This window comes from Kryptolebias marmoratus, linkage group LG3 (genome assembly GCF_001649575.2).
Source record: "Kryptolebias marmoratus isolate JLee-2015 linkage group LG3, ASM164957v2, whole genome shotgun sequence".
In the NCBI taxonomy this organism is placed as follows: Eukaryota; Metazoa; Chordata; class Actinopteri; order Cyprinodontiformes; family Rivulidae; genus Kryptolebias; species Kryptolebias marmoratus.
In genome coordinates this window covers 17,658,211-17,674,749 of record NC_051432.1, presented here as the reverse complement: position 1 = coordinate 17,674,749, position 16,539 = coordinate 17,658,211, and the positions used below count along the sequence as shown (strand labels likewise).

The following is a 16,539-nucleotide window of genomic DNA, read 5'->3' as shown; positions in this document are numbered from 1 at the left end:
GTTCGGTGGGTTCGGTGTTCTCGGGGAGCACTTCGCCTATTGTCTTCCCTGATCCGGCGGCGGTGGATTTGGAGCACGACAGCCGGCCCGCTGCGACACCATCAACGCGGCTGTACCGAGCGAGTCGGCTGCAGTCCCCGCCGCATTGAAGCTAACAGTAGAAAGAAGAAGAAGAAGAAGAAGAAGAAGAAGAAAGGACGCTCCGACGAACCACCGGTGTGCTCACATTTCACCGAGACTCCTCGGCGTTTCAACGGTCCTCCCCCCCCTTCTTCTTCTTCTTCTTCGGAAGATTAGGGGTTAAAGTCTTCGACCCGCAGCTTCGTCTCTATTAATTTCTCTGCAGTTTTTGCCGCCGCCCGGCCGAATGTTTGGTGACCGTCGGTTCGGTGCTCTCAGCGCCGTTGGGATGATGTCGTCGGCGCGTGAAGCGAGCGCGCGGTCTTTAAGCAGCCCCGGAGGATGGGGGCTTTGCGGCAGCTCTGGCTTCGTGTGCGCGCGCGCGTCTGTGTGTGCGACTGGGAGGACAAATGCGCAAAAAGCTTGCCCCCTGGCGGTCAAATGGCGGTAGTGCAAGTCTGCTGTAGTGTACTTTTAACATGATTTGAATAAATAATGATATAAACTTAGTCCAAGCACTCTAAAGTGTGCTAGTCTTTAATTACAAATGTGCTTTTTATCAATATTTATAGGTTTTACATCGATTTTTAGCATATAAGCATTACTATGGAAGCCCATTACTGCCACTCTAAAGAAAAACAAACCTCTAAATACTAGATACAGTCTCAAAATGATGTCTAATTACGAAATACAATCTCAGAATTACTAATTAGCATCTCATAAATATAAAATAGCCTATTAGTTATCCAAGTTTTTACTTAGCATCTGATAATTATGAGATAAGTCACAATTTTGAGATAGTATCTTATAATACTGAAATGCTTATTATAGCTTTGAGATAGTATTCTATAATTATGAGACACCAAGTCACAATTTTAGGAAGCATCTGATTTTTAAGAGCTTCTAAGTCATAATTTTAAGATTGTATCTCATTATTATATCATACTAAGTTACAATTTTGAGACAGTGTCTCACATTTTTCAGATACCAAGTTAAACGTACGAGACTTTAAGTCATAATTATGACTTACAGGATCTTTTCTTTATCCAAGTGGTGGAAATGGGCTTCTATACTTTTATGACCACTATAATAAAAATCAGGAGGAAAATCTAAAACAAATCAGTATTACTGGTGTTCTTTATGTTACATTCAGAACAAAGATTTTCTAGATACTGATATTTTTGTTGGCATATTGTTTACATCAATGCATCCGTGGATAACACACATTATTTTACCAGTAACTGGTCACAGAAAAGGGACATTTAACTAATTTTAAGGAGTTTAGTCAAGTAATTCAGGTACAGATCCTGTTAAAAACAACCCCCTGATGTTTAATCTTATATACTGAAACCTCATAATATAATCCTTTAATTTCAACAATGTATGTAACAATGATTTAGTGTACTCCATTTGGAGTAAACTAAAACATATTTCTCAGTTAAGTATGGATGAATAACTACAGACTACAAGTAAGGTATCAAAAATTAGATATTTTAAAAAATTTATTGAATGCTTTAAACATTAAGTGACATACATGGTGAGAAGAACACTTTAATCATTGTTTTTGCTGACCACCTTATGAAAGATTGTTTTCTTTAAAGCACAGGTATTGATAGAAGTAGATCCTCCGTTGGACTGATGGGTAAGTATTGCAGCAGAGTGATCTATAATTTATTCACAGTTTGGCTCAATAGTGCATCGGACCAGGATCGCCTCCAAGTCATACCTCCAACAACAAAAAGAAAAAAAAAAATCAACCATAATTTTGTAAGCTTATGACAGTGATGAATGGGATGATGTTTATGGGTTTCATATCAGGGGTACTGAAATATGATCGGAGGAATTTACAGTAATCTGCCCCACTTGGGCCTGTCGGGTTAGCAGAAATGACTGCATTTATTGCTGTCAGTTTAGGATAAATCATGCAGTTCAGCAGAGAAACCAACAGAGAATAGCTGACACTAATTAAATAAATAGCTGTTTGGCTCAATAATAAGAAGTGAAAATGAAATATGCTGTCCATTCAAGATCAGATGAGACTTTTCCCCACCAATAAAAAGAAATCCTCACAACATTTCAACACATTTATAATGTGCTTGACATTGTTTAGAGTAAAATCTTGAGATTATTTATGTGCCACTTATCTCCATGTAAGGTTCAACTCAGATTCAGGATATTTTATGGGAGAGGTTTTACCGTGTGCTCGCGTTTATGCTGAATGAAAACGTAAAGACGCGTTAGGGAAGAACGCGACGCACACACACACACTTTCACACACAACCTGAAGCGGGCCAAGAGGGTCTATAACATCAGAACTTCTCGGCTTCTCAGTGGACGTGACGGAGACACAATGATGTCGTCAGAATCGTCTGAATCAGCTGCAGCGTCTGCATCAAACTCCGCCGTGGAACGGAGCTCTCTTTGGGCTGCCACAGACAGAAAACAAAGATGCATGTTGACCCAGGCCACTTTAATGAGGAGTAATAAGACACCCGTAAATGTGCAGATACTCTCGTTCTCTAACCTCGTGTGTGTGACATCCTGGAGACAGACGTTCTCGAGACAGGCCAGAGGTCTTCTTGCTTGAGATCCTTTTCAGCGTTACTACTGAGGGATTCGGTACCTTGGAAAAGCAAAACACCACAAACTAACCAGTCAGTTCAATATTAAAATGAAACTCATAACATAAGTCGAGGTAGCTTTAATTAATGTTCTACCTATAGTTACCCTGCAGAATGTATCTTGTTCTTATATAAATGCACCAAAACGACATTAACAATCATCTTCTTCCCTTAAACTCCTTTTCTAAGCTGCAACGCGACCTACGCTGGAGCAACCAAAGCCCATCAAATGCAGAGGCGGTCAGAGAAAATGCTGCCCCCATATGCTGATGAAAACTGAGCGGGGCTCAGAGATGAAAAGTTACGAGTATGGGATGGGGAGGGCGCTGGACTCTCTCGGGGTCACTTCAGGCAGGTCTCTGAACAGCAGCAGCCGTAGCTCTTGTGGCTGATGAGAAATGGCGCTGCAGGTATGCTGAGCGCGCCCTCATCGGTCTTCGGCGGTTCTGGCCGGTGCGGAAGAGACAGCCATCATTGAATTAGATCGGCGGGATCCATCGCTTCTCGTAAAGGTGTCAGGGGCGTAATGGAGAGCAGCTCTGAGGGTTGGAGCAGGGCAGTGCCACGGTGTCGCACACGAGTGTATATCAGAGCAGAACACCGACTCGAAGGCGGAGGAGATTTAATGATTGGGCATTCTCTGTTACAGATAAACGACTTTCTCATGTCCATGAGCCCGAACATAAGGAACACAGCGAAGGCAGAGGGAGATGGAGATTTAACTGTTTACTTCTTTAAGTTTGCTTATTGTTTGGGTCTCTACAAGCATTACAGTGCATAATGTTTTTCTCTCCTGTTTTAAGCGATACAGAAATATGTGAGGCCTTACCTGTGTGGGTGTGTGTCAGGCCAGCCCGTCTTGGTACCAGAGCAGGCTGACTGTTTTCAACCGGAGAAGGCACAGCAAACCCTGAGCTAAAACACAACCACAGAAAACTCTGAACAAATGCTGTCATTTAACTCCATCTGCTTACAGGGTTTCTGCAGAGTCTTAAAAGGTCTCACATTTAATCCTTTCAATCTGAGGCCTTAAAAAGTGTCAAATATGTCCAGATTTTCCATTTTAGGTCTTAACATACATTTAGTTAGGTCTTAAATCCGTACCTTTGTTCATTCATTGCTTCTTAGATCAACTTTATTTATTTTAACCTGCTTGAACCAGCATTCAGTCATTCTGTGTGGGGATTTCAGAACAAAACTACATCTCCCATCATGCAGCAGCCCTGTTGTAAGGAACTTACTGAAGGACATTCACGCTTTCCTGCAAAATACTCTGGTTGCTCCGCTCCTAAAACTGGTTTGTTGTACTTTTAGGAATGATGTAGACTGAATCTAAATGAAAGCCAATAAATTTGTTACTTTGAAAGAAATTTAACAACAACTCACTATTTGTTGTAACTCATGTAGGCCCTAAATCTGAATGATAATCGTCTCCAAAAGACCTTACAAAGCCTTAAATTTAACTGACTGAAACTTGCAGAAACCCTGTTTTAATTATATTTTTATGTATAAATCAGTAACCTCTTTATTGCAGAACTACAACGAGCCAGATGTCCCCTGAATGCGGACTGGATCATCGTCAAGGCAACCTCCAGCTCTCCGCCGACAGGATTGGCTGCATCGTTGCAGTTTGACGAGTCCGTCGGCTGAAACCAGAAGATGGTGACACAGATATAACAGAAAACACTCACAGTAAAGGTCTTTCTAATACCATCTAGTTGTCCATTTCAACACACTAAAATTGGATTGTGTCAGAACAGGACGTAGAGTTCTCTTTAAGCAATCTTTTTTTGTGTGATGTCTCTATATTTACTCATTATTTGATCTAATCTTGGAGCTTGATCCACTGTTCTTCTATCTTAAATCTGCTTCTCAAAATTGCTGATAATTGTCCACCAACAATAAACACTTTTTTTTCCAAATCACTGAAGTATGTTACACTTGCTTTCTTTATTGCTGCAGTTATGACATTAAAATATAAAGAAGGGAGACTCCTTGAATGAGAAGCTTATTGCTCCTCATCTGACTGATGAGTGTGTGTGTACGAGTAAAACCTTATTCTGTGCATCTTTCACCAGGACCTTGAGCTGCGACTCTCTGAAGACATGGCCCCTTAAAACTGACTGCAGCATCACGATGTCCTGCGAAGAGAACCCAGTTAGACGAAGGTAAGATAAGTAACGTAAAAACTGGGGCAGTCTGTCTGGAGAGCTCTGATATAATCACTTCCTCTCACACATCAGTGACTTCCTTTACATAAGTGTGCGATGTTCCATACCCTCTGTCTGTGCTGCCTCCAGTTTGTCTGAATGATCAAAGCTGCCTTTTCTCTTTCCTTCATCTCAGCATCAGCTCCAGATTCATCATCTCCTTCCACCCCCTTCTCTTTAATGCGTCCAGTGTCCCGCTCCTCTTCCTCCTCCTCCTCCTCCTCCTGGTTCGCGCCGCTCTGGGTGTCCTCGTGACTCCCTGCCACCGTGGGAGGAGGAGAGGAGAGCTCAGCCCTCACAAGTTTGTGTCCGTCCTCCTCCAGAGTTTGGATCCTCGCCAGCAGCTGCTCCAGCTCCTGTCTTGGAAACCCCGAAGCAAAATACATGAAAAGATAAAGCAGATGTCCTTTTTGCAGACCGTTGGTTTTGATTTCAGCTTATTCTGTTTTGATAAGCGACTAGGATGTGTTCGTGATGCTAAGCAACGGCAACATTTTAGCAACCACATCCTATAAGAAAGTGTTAAGCTTCTCAACAGGTTTATGTAGGTAAAACAGACAAAGTAACTCTTTCTAGATGTACTATTACTAAATAATAGTGACATGTAACAGCATACTACACAAGTAAAAACCTTTCAATGTATGTAGTTTTATTATAATGCAGATTAAACAGGAAGTGACATATTTAACCCTTTTCCTACACATATAACAGTAAACAAGTCGATGCTTGATGCTCGTCAAATGTTCTTTTTAATAAACCAAGCTGACGTGCTAAACAGGAAGGCTTGATTTGCTTTCTGATTGTACTCCACATTATTTTTAACAGATTTGTGTCATACCTGTGCTGCTGTCCCTCACGGTCAGATAGTGTCTTCTGTTCAGCGTTCTGTCTCTCCAGCTCGTCCCTTTCCGTCCTCAGCTGTGCCACTTCATCCCTGTAAACACAAACGTCAAAACCAAAAGTCAGTGACCTACAATGATGGGTTAAAAACAGAATGATCACTAAGCGTTTCAATTTAACAGCTGATTATTATGGTTTTATTAAGTAAGCTTAAAAAAAACACAAACATATAAGTTGTTGCTTTATTTGTTGTTTTTAAAATCCACCTTTTCATACAGGATATGGCTTATTCCCAGACCCTTTTTTTATTTAAATCTTTTTTAATTTTTTGCATTTTTTTTACCATAAAAATTTGAATTGTTTGCTGAAGAAAGGTTTCCTGCTCCGTGGTAAGTTGTAATATTCTCATAAAAAGTGACTTGAAGGTCACTGGATCCACTTTGACTGGATGAAAGCAGAAACTAAATGACACTTTCGTGTCTTCGTGTGTTTAGTGTCGGAGGACTGCCGGCCCGTCCACTTGTCTTTTACCCGACACGAAGCCCCATAAAGACGACAGAAAGTGTGCTCGTCTTCTGGAAACAGTCATCGCCGTCCTTCATTAAACCAGCATCAAACTGATTTCTCACATCGTCTCCTCGCCCAGTGAAGATTGATGACTCATGACTGAAGCTGATTTTAAGCCACAGTCCATAAATGTTTCTCCGAAGCACACATCCAAATGCCGTTAATTCCATAATATTGTCCTCAATGTGATGAAAAGGAATAAACAATACCCATTTCCTTTAATTATTTTAAATGTTATTTCAAGTACGTTTAAAAGCTGATAAATGAAATGATTTTCTGACTTTTTGTTTGTCTTGTCTTTTACAAAATAAATTAGTAGTTTTTCTAAAAATTGCATACTTTAGGTGTTGCAGTGGCAGCTCAGAAACCCAATTAAACCGTTATATTTCAGTTTATTAGTGATGACAAAGACAGGTTTACTGGATAAAAACCGTGTCTGAACTGAACTCACTCTTTACTTGACAGCGTCTCCTGTAGCTCCGCCCTGTCATGCACCGATTGGCTGAGACGCTCCCTCAGACCAGCGATCTCCTCGGCTTCCTCGGTGACGGTTCCCACGGAGACCATGGTCGCCGTTGTCACGGCAACCCCCGGGGCCTCGGTGAGCGTGGCCTGGACCTCCTCCTGCAGTCTGCCGCCGCTGCCTTTTGCGGACTGGGTGTGTCTTCTGCTGTCCTTCAGCCTCTGATTGGATGAGAGAGGAGCCCGTCTGTGAGGAAGCGTGCGACTGAAGACTTCGACACAGACAGCCGCACGTGTTCACGCTAACAGTTAGTTACAGTTACCTTCTCCACCTCTAACAGCCGTCTCAGCAGTCTCTGTTTACTCCACTCTCTGTAACCTAAGAGACGTAACCACACACAGACATACAGGTTTTTATTATTTTTATATTACAGAATATAAGACGTAGGGCGGCGTTTCTTTGGGATGGAGTTAGGATTGACACGCTTTGGCTGAGAGAACTTAATGAATCAGGTTTTGTCAATTTACAAACTGTTTAGCTGTACGCTTGAGGCAGAACATGCATAACAAAGCTGAGATAAATACAGCAGTTTGCCACATTCTGTTTATACTCAATAAGATATCTTTGTTAGTACTGCAGGTAGAAGACTGTGAGAGGTTGGCAGAGACCTTTAAGTCCACCAGCAGGGCTGTCGGTGTTCAGCTCCTCTCTCAGTGCCACGTTCTCCTGCTGAAGCTGCTTCAGGTTCTCGGCCAGGCGATGGACTGTGGAGCTCAGGGCCCTCTGCTGCCTCTGGGAGCATTTACTCTCTGCTCGACTGCTGCAGGTACGAGAAAGGGAGACTTTTAACCCACGACACGAACTGGAATGTAACCGCGAGGTCCTTATTAGTCAGCGGGTCATTAAGTTTCAGCTGTGAAGACCTTTTTTCTGCAGCTTCTAGCAGCGTCCTCAGCCTCTGGATCTTAGAGATAAGAAGAAGATGTTAGAAAGTTTCCTTCTCCCAGCTACAACCGAAGCAGATTTCATGACAAATAACAGAAGCGGGGAAAACCCGACATGCCTCAGCAGTATTACCTCCTCAAAGTAAACATCCACGGTGATCCTCAGCTCCTCCAGGTTTGTCGTTCTCAGATCACTTTGTAGTTTACTGGAAAAAGAATAAAAAGCAGTTCAAAGTTCTTTCTTCCATAAAAAAATAAACGTATTTATGAAACGGTGAAGACAGACTGTACCTTAAAGCATTTTCTTTCTCTCTGCACTGTTGCTCCAGCTTCAGGATTCTCTGCTTCAGCCCATTGACAACCTTAACGCACAGGTTTGGTTTTATGAGCCGTTTCTAAAAGGAGTTCTCATTTGTTCAGCAACACAACAAACCCACTCACCACGCTCCCCTCTTTTTTCTTGTCCACCAGACTGCGAGTGTACTCAGATCCCTGCAAACACACACACACAAAATATATATTTTGATTTTTTATAAAATGTGAACGTCCAGGACAAAATAAATAAATAGATAAAAATTCACAATTTTCTGATCATACTTTTCTGGGGTCCAACAGTTCCTCAATCTGTTTCTCTCTTTTAGCGTTGTCTTCCTCCAGGCGCCGCAGTCTGGCTTTCATCTGTTGGTTGTCAGATTTCTGAGCGTGGAGACTCTGACGGGACAATAAAAAGACAGATAAAACTCGTCGTTTCACATGTATTACAGAGGGACGCTTCAGGTGCCTAATCTGGACAAACTAAAACCGTGTACTTTAAAAAAAAAAAAGAAAACGTTTCCCTGCTTTTTCTACAGTTTTGAGACAACAACGTAACACCGTATTGGAATTGACTTGAGGCTGTTTTAGCAGACTACAGATGGTGCAAAAGCTTGTTAAACAATGAGTTTCACCTCCTGCAGAAGAAGCAAAAAAGTCAACTTGATGTGACTGAAAACGCCTCCCTAACGCACGAAGACATCCGTTTCATTGTGCTCCTCTTTACCTTCTTGAGGCGAATGATCTCGTCGTACATGTCCTCCTTCTCCATGTGCTCGCCTGCACCGACAGTAAAACCTGCAACGCACGGGAGCCGACATGGCGACAAAGTTACCCACACTCTCTCGCATGAACAAGCTGCTATCGAACACAAGCTCTGTCCCTCAGCTTCACCCGTCTCCACTTGTCTTTTCGAACGTGTTCTCTCACCGTTGGAGGCGAAGTGAAGAGGTTTGTGCGTCCTCGTGCTCACTTTCTGTTTCTGAAGCTGTGGGCTGTCGTCAGTGTCTGAACCGAATGTCTGAGGCGCATCTGAAAGGAGTCAGACACAGAGAGGTCACAAACGTAAACAATCTTCCTTCTGCATGAACTCAGGTTTTATTTATATATTGTCTTATCTGAATGATTACTGCATCTAACACTGCTGCGAGCTAATCAAGTGTTTTGCGTTCTTTTATAAGTAGATGAAAGTTATTAATATAAATGTAGATGTGCTGCAACACAATACTAAATGTAAGTAGTCATTGAGCAGGTAATGACTATTATACAAGGTGTAAAAATCATGAGGGGGTAATGAAGTTATGAAGCAACAGAGATCCAGAGAAGCTAAAAAGCTTTAAGGCCGTTGCCGCTTAGTGTTTTAGTTGTACTGCTGCCAACAACAGGGAAAAGGGTTGTGAAAAGAAGTATAACCTGAGAAAAGAGCTGCTCTGCTCCTGTTCTATTTTCCTAGAAGCAGACAGTTGTTCTCAAAAAGAAAAAGAAAAACCTCCCTCCTGTGGACCGACACTTCCTGAGAAGCCTGAGCTGAGAAGCCTGAGCTGAGAAGCCTGAGCTGTTCCGTAGAGCGTACCGTGGCCGTTGCTGAGAGATGTGAGGCGAGCTGAGCAACTCTCCCCTGAATTGTCCCCTCCAGCGTCCCCCGAGGAGGCCCTCTGCCGCCTCCACGCACCCACCGCCGCTCTCCTGGAGTTCAAGTTCAAACTGCAGAGGTACGGGGACCCTGCGCGGTCAAATAAACACAACACAAAGCTTGCAGAGAGGGTGCTGTTACAGAGTTGGCGAATACTCCCGACATATCAGCTCAGCGGGTCTTACTTGGAGAAGGGGGAGGCTTGCCAGAGGAATTTTTTCTACTTGTTCTCTGACAGATCTGAGGTGTTGAAACAGAGGAAAGGTGCATTTATTCAACTCAAACCACATGTTTGAAACAGGACATTGGTCTAAACCGGGGGTGTCTCATCCTGGTCTTGCAAGGGCCACCATCCTGCATGTTTTAGTTGTTTCCCCGCTCTTCAGCAGGTCTTCATCTTCTGCAGAAGTCTGTTAATCACTCAGTCAATCAAATCAGGTGTCAAAGCAGAGAAACACCTAAAACATGCAGGACAGAGACCCTCCAGGACCAGGACTGGATGCCACTGGTCTAAACGGGAAAGTCTGGGGAGGAAAAACTTAGAATTAGACTTTCTTTGTCTTGTTTACCTTTTCTGAAGGGATATCAGCAGGGAGAGAAAACCCATCCTCGACCTACGCGGGGAAAAAAGGATAAGATGCATAAGAAAAAAGACTGAGAAAGATTGATTATTTGGATAAGGAAGAAACTGAAATTGACATGCACAGATATTTTATGCTATCTGCTTCTTGTTAAATACAAGGTTTAGGAGATTTGTGAATTACTTGCACTTTATTTATGCAACTTATTTGGATCAAAAACCTTCTTATTCAGTTGTCAGTCTTTTATTGGTTCTCCTTCTCAAATAATGTTCTCTTCTTACATAATTTTTTTTAAATAGGAGCACAGGCAAACAAGAGGGGGTCTTCAAATCCAGTCCACAACCTGGACTCTGTGTTTTTTAAGGGTCATTATCATTAAATGTTGCCAAATTCTGTTTTTATTACAATTATAACGGAGATGTAAAACACAGCTTTTCTTCGTTCATAAACTAGAAGGTTTAAGGTGGAAATTTCTCGGGAGCACATTTGTTCTTGATGCAACTAAAAGCTGAGGACTCACCAGCTCCTCTTCATCGGTCTGAACGTCACTCGTGTCCAAAGACATCTTAGTAGCTGCGCTGAACATGGCTGAGAAGTTATGTAAAACTGAAAAACTCGACTTTGGCTTCGCCTGGTCTTTCCATGTTTTGTTTTGTTTTTTTCTTTTCTTTTTTCCTTGCTCGGTCAGAAAGCTATCCTCGGCTCGCGCTAACAATCAAAACAACAGATCTAAAGGAGACGCTAGCTGAGCTACAACTTGAAGATGTCCATCCAGAAAACTAAAGAAACCCCTCCTCGGGACAACGAGCTGTTTGCGCGGTGATTCGGGCAGGTAACCGACGCGGGTTTCCCGTCCTTCAGAGCCTATGTTGTCTTATCACGTCGATGTTAGACGGAGTCGTCTAGCAACCAGGTAGTTGTGTTAAGTGGAGATGTCGACGTTCACGGACGATCCGAACCTTTTGAACGGCTCTTTAGACGCGAACGAAGGGAGCCAGGATCGCAGGCAGTAAAGAGCCGTTCTTTGCTGTTCCACTTAGAAGAAGAACGGGTAACGGGGCTCAGAGGCGTCGCTTGACAAATCACGTGGTGCGCACGTAGTGACGTATGTTGTACGGCGTCACTGCCCGTTCAAAAGAGCCAGTGTTTTTGAACGGCTCTCGGTAAGTAACGGATCTGCAAGATTCGGATCCCTTAAAAGAGCCACAAGTCCCGTCTCCAGTGTTAGCCAAAGAAAGGAGGAGCGGTGCCGGTGTTGCGCCGAGGTAAGTATCCCCGAAATATGTTGTTTTGGCAGGAAGCAGGAAACGCGAATCTAAATGATACAAATTAACAGTTTTTTGGGGGGATACTTACCTCGGCGCAACACCTGAATTTACATAAACGTACCTTCAAATTAAAACCAGTACAAGATTTTAAAAGCAGTGTAAGGTCGTACAAGAAAGCTTACTTCTTAATTTTAAAACAAATTAATACTAAACTTTAAATACCCCTCTTAGAAAACAATAAGAAAACAATCACAAATATTCAAGTCAGTGATGACAATGTTTGACGAGAGCCTTATTTTGAAAATTGAAACCGGATGTTAATTTTCTGATTTACTAAGCTTGACAGAGCTGTAGTTTTACCCCCACCTCTGCTCCAAAGATTCTTGTTTTCTGCCTACATTGAACGTTTTTTCTTAATTTTTATTTATTTATTTATTTTGTTGTATGTAGTGTTAAATAGAGTGTCTTAAACAGACAAAGGGACGTAGACAAGGAATGGAAACCCATTATTTTAGCTCAATCCGTTGACCCATGAACATATTTTACTGCATCAAATCTTTATAATATTCTACAAATACTGTACATAAACATATTGCACAACAGAAGAAATGGAGTATCCAATATTTGCTTTATTTTCAAATTTAGATTAACATGAGTTTCCATTCTCCTTTCATCACTCTCATTAAAAACTAATATTGTTTTTTTTTAAGTTAGTATGATTCTAAGGATGCTTGCATTTATTTGCCTGTCCACATTTATCATTGGTTATTTGTGGTTGGAGCCCTGTCCTCTTCCTCTGAAACCGCTGAGAAAAGCCTTGAATCATATTTTCAGGCACCGTGTTTGTTCAGGTGGTGGAGCCCTGCAGCCGCAGCAACAGGCTGATCAGCACACTTTGGTCGGGGTGGAAAACACACCCCGTACAGATGCACAGCTGTAGTTTAATAGTAAACAGAGCGAGTCTGGGTTTTAGGAAGAAAACCAATCTCCTACTTCAGTAATATCCACAGTCTTGCTGGGTTTATCGTGTAACGATGGATTACTGAGCCTTCATTAGACAACATTTCATTCGGTTGCTGCGTAAATTTGTGTTTTATTCAGGCTGACACTTGAGAGCCATGTGTTAGCCATCAGTGCACCATCAACACCTAACACTAAGAGGAAATACAGCTGAACAGATTGGCTCTAAAATAAATTCTGGATGTTGTGGGTTAAGGTAATCCACAGTTTGGAATCTTCAGCGAAACAAAAGTCTGGTAAAGTTTGTAAGTATATCCATTCAGCTGGCTTTTAAAGCAATTATTTAGTGGATAGAAACAATCATAAGTGTTCTTCTCAGCAAAACGTCTTCTCTTCTGCACAATTAACTTCAATATTAACTGTTCTATTTCTGAGTAGTGAATAATATTTCTCACAAACTACATTTTGCCTGAATCTATGAAGAATGAAATAAGGTGGCTCTTACTTTTGCTTACTCCTATTTTTCACAGTTGAAATTTATCAATTTATTCATTTTTCATTCCTGCTTAACTTATTTGAATTTGATTATTAGCTGAATTCAGAGGAATCTGTATCATGAATCCTTCTGATTAGTCTGAAAACAGACAGACAGTGTGCAGAATAAAACACATGTACAGAGAGCAGCTCTTTTTTAAAGTGCAATGGAAGATGGTAATTTAAAACAAGCTCACATCTTAGATTTTATAAGGGAAGAACACTTAAAGAAAGGTGTTTTATTGCTGCACTGATTCAGATCTGTGCTGCTTTTCTTTAAAATGTCCAGATGGGGGCGATGTGACCCGAGGTGAGAGCAATCCAGTAGATCAGTTACAGCCTCCAAACAGATAAATAATATAAATATGTTAATAAATGTATATGTTTATGGTTATGTCTCACCTTGATGTTTTCTCCATCGACTCACCCAACTCCAGCCATCATCCTCTCACTTTCACAGCACAGAAGCTCAAAATGGCTCAAAGCCATAACCCACGACAATCAAAGGATTATTCAGGTGACATCAAATCGCTTTTTCCACTGAATCTGACAAGTAGATAAGGGTAGTGATCAAAAGTGAAACCTCTAAAGTAAAGACCCACGTGGGTGATATTATTCTCTTGTTGGATTTTTGACACATCTGCATGCAAACGTATACAAATTAGCCTCCGGTGAAGCAATCCAAAACTTTCCTGTTATTCCAGTAACTGGCATGACTGAAAAAAAGTGTGTCGAGTGGCTTTAAGTTAGAAAACATGTGCAAATTTATTTATTATTATTTTGTATGGTATGGTATTTTGAAAATAGCAAATCTGTTATATTGCACACATGTAAGCACTACTCATCTGACATTTGTGCTTCAGAAACAACAGATGACACACACACAATATCCAGAATGAATTGGTTTCTCGTGAAGCTGCCGCCTTGATGTTATTGTGGTTCGTGCGGGGAGAGGAAAGGAAAAGCCTGCGCCTGTTCACTCTTTCCAGAATAATATCAAGAGGGAAGTGCGGACAGGGACAGAGCCCTGCAGGATGGAGGAAGTGGGCAGTGCTGAGGACTGAGGATGAGTGGAATTACAAAGAGGCCAACAAGGTGAGGAGGCAGCGGGAGGAAAACACACTTCTAGTTTCTGGCACTGCTGTGGGTGTTGCTCAGTGTTAAAGGGGGAAACGAAAAGTGTTTTGAAGCTGACATAAATCAAAAGAAAGTCATAAAAGGTGCTTATTGTTATTATTATTTCACTAATTTAAAAATGAATGAGCAAAGATTGAACAAAATAACTAGCCTCTCTTTGACCTTTTACCGTGATCACTCGGAAGTGTGAAGAAAGGAAAATATAAAAAGCTTCTATTTGACCCTGTTCATGTGTGGAAAGTGTTGCCAACTCCTAAGGAAAGGAGCTATTGGCTGTGCTAAAAGTAGTTAGATGATGTCATCTGATTTCCATAGATGACCAGCGAAGAATAATGCTGTGAGAGGGACAAAAATTCATTAAAACAACTTAAATATGTTTAAAACTACAAATGAAGCCTTATTTTATTTAAAGTCGCAATTCCAATCCTCCTCCTTTATCCAGAAAAGGTGACCCAACAGAGACATTCAGTTATTTTAGTGCAGTAATTTATTTTGAACAGAGAAAATGTTACATTTACATCCCGCCAGTAATTGAGTGGCAGATGTGCGCATGCGCGTTTCATTTAGGGTCTGGATCAATGACTTAAATACGATTGACATGACATCACGTGACTTTGGATGGGCAAAAAACGCCACCATCTTAAGGAAGTAACTCATTTCAACTTCTCCCTTCAGCTGTACTGGAATTCCTTCATATTGCACTGCGTTTGCTGCACACAAAGTGTTTTTTTTTTTTTTTTTTGCATAAAAACGAGGCTATGAAGAACTGAAGGAGAATCTCACCTCTGAGGAGCTCAAAGCTGGAATCACTTGCAGGAAGGTCAGTAAAGCGGACATCTTGATGCATACTACATGAACATTAGGAGGTTTATTGTATATTATATCACATATCTATTCATAAATATTGTGATCCCCCACCCTACACAAAACACATTCAAACGACCCTGTAGCTCATGTTACTCAACTCTCTTTATTATTGTATTTGAAACTTTTTTTCATTATTGTGTTTCAAGTTCTGTATAAATTATTTTTTATATATTCAGATGATAAAACTTAGAAGGTATCAGTAAATCAACAGTGCCTATAATCCCATTTAAAATCTGTTTATTAGTAGTAGTATATAAGTCATCGGTCTGGATGCTGTGAGGTGAGAGGTCACCTGGGGCGGGCAACACCCAAGAAAAGCACTAAAGTCGCTTTTTTCTTCTTTTTTGGAAAATTTGTCGCTAGAAGGTTCTACAGAGTCGCTAAATATAGCGGCAGAGTCGCTAAGTTGGCGCCACTGGCGGCTACAGGGGTGGAGTGGTTAGAGCTGCATCCACCTCTCTGCATGTAGAGGGGCGTGTACTGCCTTCAGGAAAAAAAAAAAAAGAAAAAAAGAAGCCCAGTCCTGCAGGAGCTGGGTGCTGGTGGGTTTATAGTCTGGGCATCTCCTCTTCATCATCATCATCGTCATCTGTCTGAGCAGCTCAGCCTCTTTCTGCCTTTGTCGCCGACTCCTCCACCTCTCCTCTCCATCACCATGTCGTCTCTCGGCGGAGACCTGCTGCAGATCCCCCTGGGGCTCATCAACAGCGCGGGCAAGTATCTGACGGCGGAGACCTTCGGCTTCAAGATCAACGCGTCGGCCAGCAGCCTGAAGAAGAAGCAGACCTGGACCCTGGAGCAGACCGGGGAGGACGGCAGCGTCGTCTTCCTCGCGTCCCACCTGGGCCGCTACCTGGCCGCGGACAAAGACGGCAACGTCACCGCGGACAGCGAGGCGCGCGGCCGGGACTGCCGCTTCGTCCTCACCGCGCACGAGGACGGGCGGTGGTCGCTGCAGTCCGAGCCCCACGGCCGCTTCCTCGGCGGCAGCGAGGACCGCATCACCTGCTTCGCGCAGACCGCCTCGCCGGCGGAGAGATGGAGCGTGCACCTGGCCGTGCACCCGCAGGTCAACATCTACAGCTTCGCGCGCAAACGCTACGCCCACCTGAGCGCGCGCGGGGAAGTGTCCATAGACCGGGATGTCCCCTGGGGGGTGGACTCGCTCGTGACGCTCGTGTACCGGGACCAGCGGTACCACCTGGAGACCTCCGATAACCGCTTCCTGCGCAGCGACGGCAGCCTGGCCGCCAAGCCGGACCGGGACACCGGCTACATGCTGGAGTTCCTGTCCGGGAAGGTGGCCTTCCGCGACTGCCAGGGCCGCTACCTGGCCCCCGGGGGTCCCACGGGAACAATGAAGTCTGGGAGGAGCAGCCGGGTGGGGAAGGATGAACTGTTCGGCCTGGAGCGCAGCCACGCGCAGGTCGTGCTGACTGCGGGCAACGAGAGGAATGTCTCCACGAGGCAAGGTGAGGCTCT

The 16,539-nt window shown here is 42.9% G+C and overlaps 2 protein-coding genes across 2 annotated transcripts in view; one reads left to right on the top strand and one right to left on the bottom strand.

The window, feature by feature from the left end:
- Positions 1-1,604: 1,604 nt before the first annotated feature.
- iqce (IQ motif containing E) lies at positions 1,605-11,319 on the bottom strand. The gene is made up of 21 exons (XM_017427390.3): positions 10,812-11,319; positions 10,280-10,324; positions 9,896-9,950; positions 9,651-9,800; positions 9,008-9,109; positions 8,805-8,875; positions 8,363-8,476; positions 8,207-8,257; positions 8,057-8,127; positions 7,899-7,971; positions 7,745-7,785; positions 7,490-7,641; positions 7,144-7,199; positions 6,810-7,042; positions 5,790-5,885; positions 5,020-5,311; positions 4,796-4,882; positions 4,263-4,387; positions 3,571-3,656; positions 2,645-2,743; positions 1,605-2,546 (listed from the first exon to the last, which is right to left on the bottom strand). Exons 1-21 carry the CDS (start codon positions 10,875-10,877, stop codon positions 2,422-2,424), a joined length of 2,190 nt encoding a protein of 729 aa, XP_017282879.1. The 5' UTR covers positions 10,878-11,319; the 3' UTR covers positions 1,605-2,421.
- Positions 11,320-15,572: 4,253 nt separating this feature from the next.
- Positions 15,573-16,539, top strand: part of LOC108245204 (fascin-like) — a 7,098-nt gene continuing 6,131 nt past the window's right edge. The window contains exon 1 of the mRNA XM_017431951.3: positions 15,573-16,529. Within this exon, the coding sequence (XP_017287440.1) occupies positions 15,713-16,529 (817 nt within the window). The 5' untranslated portion in view covers positions 15,573-15,712. The remainder of the gene's footprint in view (positions 16,530-16,539) is intronic.